The sequence below is a fragment of the Corvus kubaryi genome, unplaced genomic scaffold (genome assembly GCF_017639235.1).
Source record: "Corvus kubaryi isolate FWS band 111438036 unplaced genomic scaffold, C.kubaryi_AGA036_p1.0 65457, whole genome shotgun sequence".
Lineage (NCBI taxonomy): Eukaryota > Metazoa > Chordata > Aves > Passeriformes > Corvidae > Corvus > Corvus kubaryi.
Window position 1 is genome coordinate 33,109 of NW_024582015.1, and position 11,311 is coordinate 44,419.

General features: G+C 44.3%; 1 protein-coding gene across 1 annotated transcript; it reads right to left on the minus strand.

Annotated features, from left to right (window-relative positions):
* Positions 1-505: 505 nt before the first annotated feature.
* LOC121673489 (phosphatase and actin regulator 1-like) lies at positions 506-11,035 on the minus strand. Its single transcript, XM_042046824.1, has 3 exons — positions 10,847-11,035; positions 7,499-7,575; positions 506-5,373 (listed from the first exon to the last, which is right to left on the minus strand). The coding sequence occupies exons 1-3, from the start codon at positions 11,018-11,020 to the stop codon at positions 5,358-5,360; spliced, it is 267 nt and encodes an 88-aa protein (XP_041902758.1). The 5' UTR covers positions 11,021-11,035; the 3' UTR covers positions 506-5,357.
* Between the last annotated feature and the right edge of the window lie 276 nt (positions 11,036-11,311).

Sequence of the window (11,311 nt, forward strand, 5' to 3'; positions counted from 1 at the left end):
GCAACCACTGAAGCTACTTGGGGGAAAAGGGGAACAAAAAAAAATTGTACAGGAGTATGTGATATGGATGTGCAGGAACAGCCCCTCTGCTGAACAGCAACAGCGCTTGGCTGGTGCTGCTTGGTGGCTGCACATTGGCTCTGGCAGCTGGCACTGGCAGTGCACAGCCCGCACCAGCAGCATTGTGGTGACATATGGGGTTCGGTTGTGGGGTTTTTGGATGCCTGTGTGTGTCTAGTGCAGACTGCTGGATTTGCTCTTCACTAGGGTGGTACCAGGTACCACTTCAGCAGCTGAGGTACCACTCATCCTTCCTTGCTGTGCTGAACCAGCCCAGAGATGGTGCTCAGGGCTCATCTGATCTGTCCCACCCATCTGCTTGGGAAAGTCTCCCTCTCCTGCTTTGCTCCCATGGAGGTGTGGGTGAGCCCGGCTGGTATCCTTGACTGCCTCCATGTGTTACAGTCACGGGGACAGAGGGTGATAAAATACACAGGCACTGGAATACTTTTTTTTAAATGAATTTTTTTAAGAAACTGCATACATCAGAGACAAACAATAATTTAAATACCATGCAGTTTCAGTATGTACAAAAACTAGGACATAGAGATCCAGTTTAATTTTTTCTAGTTATTTACATCATTTTCATACAGCCATAATCTGTTAAATTACAATACTGGAAGAGCACGATTGACAGCCACCACACTCACTCCTATACAAAGACAAACTATATACATACACTTGGATATCAACTGGAAAATGCAACTGGTGCAGGAGTAACTGGGACACACAGGAACACAGGAAATGTCCCCGTCACCTCCTCTTTGTTTACAGAAGTTGTTCCAAGCTCGAGCAGACTGAACACCCGGGAAAAATAATCTGTCCCCTTTTTCTTTCCTGATTTTTTTATTAGCCTAGTCATCTCCCACAGCTATTTATACAAAGTGTTTTTATTTGCAGGCACATTAGGGAGCCCCCATTCACGTGTAACTATGGGTTTCCACCTTGCCCATCTATGTTTATGAGTGCAAGCTTCACTGGGCATGTTGGAAGTGCTCCCCCCCTCTCTTGGTTTATAGTGTTTGCACTGCACAGGTGGTGCTGTAGGAATAAGGAAGAGTAAGTTTGGTGAGTAGTTGCAGTGACGACAGAATGCAATGGTTATACGTGTATTAGGATGAGATATATTTGTGTAATGGGCTCACTGAATGGTTTAACATAAAATAGCTGAAAGTCTATTACGTTATTTCCCCCGCCTCTTCCTCCTCTTCTGATAATACCCAGAGTGTTCACTAGGAATTGCCTAGACACGAAAGTTGGCCTGAGCGCCTTCCCAGCAAACCTGCAGCCTGAAACTTCTTCACCCTGCAAGTACCTACCCAGTGGGGTGTAGGATGGGCAAAAGCCACAATGACCACATTCCCTCTGAGTCAGAATTGTGTCAACAGGCCCCTGCAACCCTCTGCTGGTGAAGGTGTGGGTAGGAGGGTGATGTCACTATTGGGATTCCTAACTGTCACTTTTCCCAAACAATCAAAACTTTTTTGTCCAGATGCTTAGGAATTGCTTTTTCAATCCCCATCATCTCCCCAGCCACCCCTTACTCCCCATTTCCTCTTCATTATTCCACGGGCTGCTGAACAGATGTCAAAACACTTGCACATTTTAAGTATTCAGGATTAGGTAGATTATAACAAAAACGCTTCTATTCCTTGACTTTAGATTATTGTCTCTGGAGACGGATGACTGGAAGAGCCATTTTTGTTCCGCTTTGATTTTTCCGTTCTCTAAACCGGCTGTAATTTCTTTATTACCTATTAATCTCCTCCCAATCAGAATGAGGATGACTCTGCTAACAGAGTCTTAGCAGGAATGTCATCATTACATCCTACACATAATCCAGGTCAAAGGGAGAGAAATCATGACTGTTTGTTGTTTGGTTTTTTCTTTACCCCCAACAGAATCACAGCTCCTTTGCCATGGCAGAGATGGCTTTCACAGATGTGAAAACAATTCTCAAGAAACAAGATTTATAAAAAAAGGGACCAGCAGTTCTCCAGTCTGTGTGCAACTTCCCATGGATTCCAGAGGTGGGTGTGCACACTGAGGATATGCTGCAGTGTTCAGGCCCTGAAAGGCTGTTGTGGAATGCCTTGATGAAGGTTAACTTTGCAAACTGCCCAGACCCATTGAAGCTAAAAGCAGATGAAGCATCAGTTTGGTGATACTTACTACAGTGCCAAACACCTTGTATGGCTTCTTTCTCTTCCCCTTCCCCCTTTTCAGGAATAAACTCTATTTGCAACTAGGGAAAAATATGGCAATTCTTCCACTTGTGTCCTGGTGTCTGCTCAGCCAGGAGTTAATTAAAAACAACCCCAAAGAATTAAGAAAAAAAAAGCATGGCTGCATGGAGCTGCCCTGGGGACAGCACAAATCATGGGGCAAGGCTGAATGTGGCAACTTGCTGAGTGGTCAGCAAGGACCTGCCATAGGCTCATCTGGATGAAGGTGCTGGGGAATGTTTGGCCATCACCCAGGACTCGGATGTTACGTGTCTCAACCAGTGTTTGAGGGTTTATTTTTGGGTGCCAGACTGGGAGTGTGGGCACTGCTTGGAGCTGTGCCCATGAGGGACGGTGGCAGTGCCCAGGCTGACCATTCCCCTGGGGATTCCGGCACTAACAATGGACAGCAACAGCCTGTGACTTCCACCTCCCTCGTCTTAATTTTATTAATAAAAATCCAACAACCCCTCACCTTTCCCTCCCACTAGCCTACCAAGTCCTGTGATTTCTGTCACCACTGCTCCTTAAATGGTGTCCCTTCCATTTCACAGTGATCCTCTAAGCTAGCAATGCCAGGGCAGATGTGAGATCCATGCTGGGAACACAAGGATTTGTTGTTCTTCAGAACAGCTCTGTTGCAGAGCCCTTTGCTAGTGCAAGGTCTGCGCAGTCAAAAGCATAAAGGTTTTTTTCCCCTTTCTTAAAGCTCTGATGCATTCTTGTAACTTGTGTGCATATGTATGTGAATGAACTTATGAACAGGAACCCAAGGTTTTCATGAAGATAACCCCAAAGCCGTGTATTCCTGGCTGGTACGTTAAGTGCTCTGCCTCTGCTGCACTGAGCTGATAACACTGCACATTGAAGGCTTCCACTACTGACGAACTTCTATCTAAAGCAAGCGTGAGCTGGTGATACAGGGATCAATCACGGTGTGTTTCCTTAGAAATCATCACCCAGTCTGGGAAGCACCAGAAACCACCTGGTTTTTACTTTCCTTTGATCTTCCATCCTCCAACAGCCAATCCTCATTTAATAGCTAATAATCCATAGCATTGTAAGGATGGCCATGGATGAGAATGAAAAGCTTTTGCTTGTCTCTGATGGAGAGCCAATCTGCGAGGCACTGAGTGCCACCACCAAGTGTAGATGGAGGGCGTCACCCTCGCTGCCAGCGCTGTTGGGGCAGGCTGGGTGCTAGAGCCACTCCATGGGCTACATGCAGGTTCTTTGGCTGTACTCCTGCATCCAGAGGAGTGAGATGAGGCCTGAGAAGAGGCAGGAGTGTTGGCACTACACTGCACTGGCCATTAAATGCTCAAGTGTGAGAGGCTTTTCAGCCCGCAATCAGTGAAGGGCGGTGTTAGCATGGCACGGGGGGAGCTGGACAGGGAGCACAAAAGAGAGGATAGATACATGGAAGACAGTGAGAAACGAAAAATCAGTTAAAGAATAACAGAAATAACAATTCTGTAGTAAAAAACTTTGGCCTCTCTGTTCACACTGTCAAAGGAAAATAGCCATTGTGGAAGAAAAGGTGTCCTGAAGTAATAATCTGGAACTTCTTACAGTAATGTTGCTACAGTGCTTTTGGCCACCATCCCAAAACATGGCATAATAATGTCTTGTAAGAGCTTGCAAGGAATCCTGACAATGTTTGCCCCAGCTTGCTGGCATTATACTAGTTAAGGACTTAATTCTGGAAGGGGATGGCCTAAGTTCAGGAAAGCACTTAACTGTGTTCAGGTTCCAGTAAGCCTGTCAGACATTCTTGAAAGCAGTGAGGCTGTGTGTGCTTCCTTACTGTAGAGCACACGCTTATGTTGGCAAGTAAACCAGGCCCAGAGCGACCAGCTCTCCAAGCTCTGCTTGGTCAGTTTGTGTGTTAAACCACTATAAGAAAAATAAATTAAAACCAATAAATTCAGAACACCTCTGAATTACTGTCCTTATGCCTCAGCTGTGGGTACCAGTGACAAGTCCCACCATCCATAAGAATGCCCCAGACTCCTTTTGTTAGGCCAGGTAACACGCTTTGTCATGCTTTGCTCAGTGTGAGTTTAGGATCAGTTCTTTAGACACCTGATACAGAGATGGTAGATATCCTTCATGGAACCTCCAGCCCCTCCAGTTGCGTGTCCCTCTGCAAAGCTGGAGGGGAATCCCAGCCTTTCCTGCTGCCAGGGGCACGTTGGCTCTCACACAGTCACAAGGTTTGGGTGTAAGACAAACTACAAGCGGAGCAGATGCCATGCAGTGACCCTGAAGAGATGGGTTTTTGCTTGCTGGTCCTCAACGTTCTTGTCACTTACTGCTAATGGGCTCACAACTGGGTTTAGAAAATTATACTTCAAAGAGTTGGAAAACAAACAGTTGCTAGAACTGAAGCAGCCTTCAGTAGGGAGTCCTGCTCTTTAGAGGTGATAATTTTTTCTGCTTGGATGCTGAACAATGTCTACTGATTGGCTGTAAACTTCTCCAGGGAAATAAATGCTTTTCTAGTCAGATGATATTCACAGACCGGCTGGCCCACGGAATAGTTTCGCTCCTTCACCATCCTCATAAGGTGCTCTCAGCTTGAAAGGAGTGTTTGATGTAAGTGCTTTAGTGCCATAGGGGCTCACCTTTTGGAGACTTCACCCAGGCCAAGTGATTCCCTAAACACCATTTCAGGACTCTCTAGAATTGATGACAGAGGCTTGTCAGGATGAGGGGTGCCTGAAGACAACAATGGTTGCATCACCAGCTGGGCTTGAACATGTATGGCAAATCCACATGCCGGGAAAGTCCTATACATAGATGCCAAGTCTTGGCATGATTCCCACCAGGGGTATTTTCTGTTACTGAAGCTTGAACCAGCAGGTCTGATGATGCTGCAGTACTCATCACATGTAAATACAATTCTCCTTTTCTTTAATATTTATTTTTCTACTCTTTTTTTTTTTTTTTTTAAAAAGGCAGTTCGGAAGATTTACATTGTACGTAACAGGGAAGTGAATAATACCAGCACTTATGGTTCCTTTTAGCTATGTTTTGAAGATGGCATAGTAGTCAGGTAGAATTGATCTGCTACGGTCTGTGAAACCTGAAACGCAAGGGGAAAAAAAAAAGAGAAACAGTAAGATAATATCCTCACATATATATTGCACATAAAAACATTGGAGAACTAATTGCTACAGTGACACCATTAGACAGTTCAATTCCTGCAGCACTGACATCAGCCATGCTGGCAAGAGGACCCAAAGGAGACAGACACTCACACTTCCTTGGTCCTTGCCAGACTCACAGTTCATAGGCATAAGCTGTTTGCACCAAAATCTACCAGAGACATTCATACACTTTGGGTCCATCCTATGGGATCCCTGAGTGGGTGACAGCAGATCAGCTCACCCTCTTTCAGGCCATGCAAAGCCTGATTCTACAAAAATTGTCTGGTTTAGACAAACCTTATGCTATTCTGCCAGAAAGATTTACATACAGTTTAACTGTGATTATTCCTTCATGTTAGAGGCTAAAGAGACAAATGGAGCTAAAATGGCCACCCTTCCTGCAAGGCACCCTGTGTCAGAAGGCCTGGGTTTGTCAGATCTGCAAATACTTTTTCTAAGCTTTGATTTTTCAGTCTATTATGAATTAATTAATGAGTCCCACTAGTAAAGTGACACTCATTCTTTGCTCATGCCACTGCTTAATGACATGAAGAGCTCATTACCTTGCTAATGACTCTATAATGGTGATATATCTAAGTTTATTTAAGGGAATTACTCTCTTTTGTTTAAGCATGCTTCCTTCAAGTGCGTATTTCCCCAAGCCACTTGTCTAACCAGTAAGTCCTACTGTTCTTCAGGCAAACCCTTATTCCAGTGTCTGTTATATGAGCTATGGCTCTCTGTATGCCTGGCCCAGACTTACTGAGTCCAAGCTGCTCAGTGGCTTTCAGATACAAACTTTAAAGGGTCACTGCTCACTCTGGAAGAGAAGGGAAATACTGCGCAGAAACCTGTGAAAGCCAAGCAGATGGACAGACTTCTGGAAAACTAAACCAGTCTGTAGGTTGCAGAATGCTAAAGGCTTCATGGAATTCAACAGAACCCTCAATGGAGCTTGACTACTTGTAGCAACACCCCCTTTAAAACAGCCTCATCCTTTCTACATTTGTCACCTCGCCCTGGAGGAGCCAAATGTCCTTCAAAGGCTCAGTCACCAGGGTCAGCAGATCTAGGCCAATTGTACATCCTAAGGCTTCTCCCAGACCTTGTGGCTCAGGAGCAGCTGGCTTGTCTCTAACAGCACTCTGTCTCTACAACCCCCAGTGCTAGCATCCTAGCACATGCTAGGATGGAGATGGGAGATCGTTTCTGCAAGGTAATATATGCATAATACATGTGGTGAATTTTAATATAATTATTAATTTATACACATAAAAATCCCCTAATACAAAATTAATTTTGCCTTAAGCTTTTCTGTATTTTTCCTAAAAGTACCGACTGCATTTTTCATGAGCACTGAGCTTATGAACACATTAATACAAGGGCAGCTCCAGTTTTGCACCAGATCTCACTGTCACTTGTCTTCAGTACCCCACACTTGTCTTTAAAGTCTAAAGTATTGATTTGCTAAGGCCTGACTTCAGCCCTAGCCTGTCAGAGAGGAAGGTGGTTGGTTTGGGCTCATGGACAATTAATTCAGTCTCCACCTTTAAAAAAAGCCCAAGGTGTAAATAATAGTGCCTCTCTTACAGGGTGGATCTCGCTGTGCCCCACTGTGTCACCCATGGTCAGACATGGAGAACAAGACTGAGAGATCTGTGGGTGGGAACTGCGTGGTGTGGAACAGCGGCACACTCGGCAGGGCTTAGCGTGCGCTCGTTCAGACTTTGCTACGTGCTCCACAAGGGTTCCCTGTCCTCCTTCAGACACCAACACTTTTTTTAAACTTTTGTTCTCAGAAGAGCAGACATGCAGCATGATGATTTTAAAAAAAAAAAGGTTATACTTCATTAAACGGCACGTGCCTGCATAATGCCACATAATGGGGCAGCATGTGTTCGTCTGTGTGAGTTGCTTTTACAGCCTGTAATTCTAAATGTTGTCTAGACCTCATGGTGTGTTCAGTGCATGTTGGAGAAACAGCTGCTGGCTTTGTTTTTTTTTTTTTTTGAAAACAGCAGTATTCATTTACAGTCTTAAAAAATTAATCTCCCAGCTTACCTTGTTAGATGCCTACTTAATTCATGAACTTCCATTTCAGAGCTTTTAAATTCATTAAGCTCTTTTCGAATGGCTGCCTGCAAAGGACAAATAAACTCATAAATGTATAAATGAGAGAGATCAAAATAAGTTCACTTTGTTCTCAAAACAGTATATTAAAAGTAAAGCAGATAGATAACATCAGAGAGACAAACAAAGACTTTAAAATGTGAAAAGGAACAGAGATAAGCATGTTCTAAACCACATAAAGGGAAGAGAGATGCTTCAGTGGAATGGCTCAATTTGAAAACATATCACAGACAATGCAGGTACAGAACCCAATTCTGGCTTATTATGTAAACCTTTACATATACAAAATCCAAATTAGTGCAAGCACGAGAAAAAAACCTGTGCACTGCAGTTTGTGAAACACTGTGATCTAGACTGGGCCCAGATCCTGACAGACTTATGTTTGAGATGTCTTCTGCCTCTGTTGGTGCTGAATTTCCTCGGGTGAAATTACCTAAAGCGACTCATCTTACTTGGGAAGGGAAGAGGGATACCTGACTCCCTGCCCTCTACTCTGCCTCGAGCTGTGCCCCTCTGCCCTGCTCCTCCCTTCTGACCCAGCTGTGCTATTTATTGAACTGATTCAACAAATTAACCCAGCAGAAAACCTGCCATGATGTGGGGGTATTCAGCCTCTGTGGCTTGTCTGTGAGGGAAAAGCAAACCAGGGGCACTGGCAGGAAGAGAATTATTGAGGAATAAATAAAACAGAGGGTGTGACTTGGAGGGACTCAGCTGCATGGTAGAGATGGTGCTCAGCACAAATGGCTCAAGTCTCAGGCCCAAAGTCAAGACCTCTGACAGCACTGTGATATTTGTAGCTCATGAATGATTTCACTGTGAGCATTTGGAGGGGATGTGCAAGGTGTCTGTTGCGGCGAAACGCTCCCATGGGTCCAAGGTGTGTGCACTGCCTTTCTGTGTGATGCTGAAAACATCAACATCAGAGGTGGAAAGGGGGTGTTCCAGTAAGTGGTATTTGTGTCTGTCAGGAATTTTTCTCAGTGAAGGAAATCTAAACCAGTATGAGCAGCATGAGCCCAAAACAGGACTTTTGCAACAGCCACTGATTTGGTCACCAACTACCTTTGCTTTGACAAGCCCTAAGTGGTGGATTTTGCAAGTATTTTTCTACAGAAAAGACCCTTTCTGCTCCTTCTGCACAGCTTTGGTTTCTTATTTCCCTTAGAAGTGCCTGTCAGGTGCTGCCTCATCCATCAGGACGGAGTGATGGCTATGCAGCAGCTCCAGGGCTGCCTTCAGCAGACCAATCTGCTACTGAAGTGACTGCGAAGGAGGCCACAGGTGCTGCTGACTCCTACAGGGACTGAGATCTATTACCCCTCCCTCCTTTGTCTGTTGGAGAGATGCAAAAATGTCCTTTTCCTTCTCCCAAGAGTCAGACCTGCTAAAGACAAACTCTTGATTGAAGGCAGTTCCCTTCACGCAGCACACAAAGCAAGATTTACTGGCAAACAGAAAAGCCCAGATTTTATTGCTAAAATCTGTTTTTGCAATAAATCTGGCCTGTGCTGACCAGTGAAGACAGCTATTGAATCACAGCTCTGGAAGAAAATAATCCTATATAGGATGATGCAGCTTTGTTTCAATCTGTCTGGCTATTTTTTCCAACAGTGGACATAGTGTTGAGGAAAAGCAGGTCATCTGAATGGCAGAAATCAGAATATTACCCACAAGACCCAAACAAAAACCAATCTGCTTCCTTATGCCATAAAGGGCATTAATATTAGAATGACAAACATCTCTTCTTCTGATGGTGCTTTGCTAAGAAGAGGTTAATCTGAAGGACTTAACCCTTTTCTCTGACTACTTAACTTGCACATGCATTATAAAAAAAGTGACATCAAAGCCTTAATACTAAACTCTTTACTAGGTTACATTTTATAGTGGTATTTAATGTTTGTTCTTTTCAGACACACAGGATGAGGAAGGACTTGTCTGGAAATCAAATCTCCATGTCCAGCTGAAGTTTCTCCATGCCTTTCATCCCAGACAGGGATCTCTCAAAGGCTGCAGAACCAATTGCAAGATCTATTCCCTCCCTCATCTACCAATTAAGAGAATAAAACTAAGTCAGTTCACTAATATCTTACCAAATATGGGGAGGTAAAATGAGAAAAGCTAATTTAACCCAGTATATTATGGTCTATGCACAGTCCAGAGGAAGTTTTTCTTTTTTTCAGATCAATTTATGCTACATTAACTTAACCAAAGCTAAACTAAAAAAAATCCCTCTATCAAGGAGGAGACCAATGCCACAAAACTGTACAAGTCCTTTGGTTGACTTATACAAGTATAACAGGCTGTCCTTTGTGAATAAAACCAAGAGCACCATAGATGAATGGCATGGCTGGATATTCTGCTAATTCTCTAAACATTGGACATCATGCTCTCCATTGCTGAATGAGTGAATTTCATGGCAAAGAAATAGTCAAGACTTGAACTCAGGTATCTGAAAGTCTTTAACATTAGAAGGGCATCATAGAGTGACTGTAAGATTCATGACTGAATCACTGAGCCTCATAGTCTTCGCTTCTTATAACATCCATAAAATCTTTTAGATCTTTTTCCCGAGGTCTCATTAAGACCCTCAGCATGTGACTGATATAATTTGCCAGCAATTTAATCCCTCTGCCATCAATGCCAACACCAGAGACACCATTTAGTGGAAATGTTCCACCAGTGCTCAGAGGGCAGTGCCATCAATACCAAACGTGTGTCTTCTTTTCATCTGCAGGTCTTGTGTGGTTTCAGTTCACTGCTTAAAATACTCTGTGGCAGAAATCCTGAGAAAAGGTCCCTGTTGTAACACAGTAGAGAGAAGTGACTTGGCTTTGGAGGGATGGAGGTACCTTTGCCAAATGGACCTGCTGGCATTTCCACACCCAAGCCTGTCCTGTCCTGGCATGGCCATTCTGGCACACACTCCTGTCTCACTGCTCTGCTAAGTCTTGCCAGAGCTCTCAGCTGGCAGCATAGTGTGGCAAAACCAAAACTGACAAATAACAGGGCTGTCATCAAGACCTTTCCTCAAGGGGCTTGGGATTCCTTCCCTCCCCTGGTTTCCATGCATACAGAAACCTTCTTGCCAAAGATTTATGCTTCAAACAAAGAAACAAACCTTGTGAATGGGAAAAAACCACAGGTGTGTTGGGAAGGAATGTCAGGTGGATGTTTACTCCTTGACAGCCATGGGACCTGTGAGACCCAAGGGATGCTGTTTGCCACAACATGCCCTGGCTGTTCAGGCCATGGCTCTCCCAGAGTTGCCCCACTTACTTTGTCAGCAGCTGTGAGTCGTGTCCAGGGTTTGTCCGCCCTCCTGTCGTAGTCTTGCGCGTCTGCCACTTCCACGTAGTCACTGAAGCGGATGAGGATCTTCCTCTCACGTAGCTCTTCTACTGTGGGCCTTTGACTCAGCTGCAGGTTTGAGGAAGGAGTGGGAAAAGACATCAGGACTTTGCCTTTTCCCTACAGAGTGCTGCTTGGGGATTTATTTTACTACAACTGATGTTACAGTAATAAGAGGGTTCGGACATTCCTTTGTTTTTTGTGCTTTGTTTTTATTGGCCTTTCACAGAATTGCTACCTGGGAAATGCCTCTTGTTAGAACACCTTGAATATCATCTCACCTTGCTGCCAGAGCAGCCCACTGTTCTTTGAAAAACTGAGACCCCAATTCCCAGCTGAGCTTGATCACACTTGGCAGAAACGAGATGCAAGAAAGTCTCCCAGTGCACTGAT

Bases quoted from the DNA above. Each gene is read 5' to 3' on its own strand.
- LOC121673489 (XM_042046824.1), bottom strand. From the start codon at position 11,020: ATGTCTTTTCCCACTCCTTCCTCAAACCTGCAGCTGAGTCAAAGGCCC. The intron at 7,576-10,846 runs GTAAGTGGGGCA...TGTCCTTTGCAG, and splicing joins GACTCACAGCTGCTGACAAA to GCAGCCATTCGAAAAGAGCT.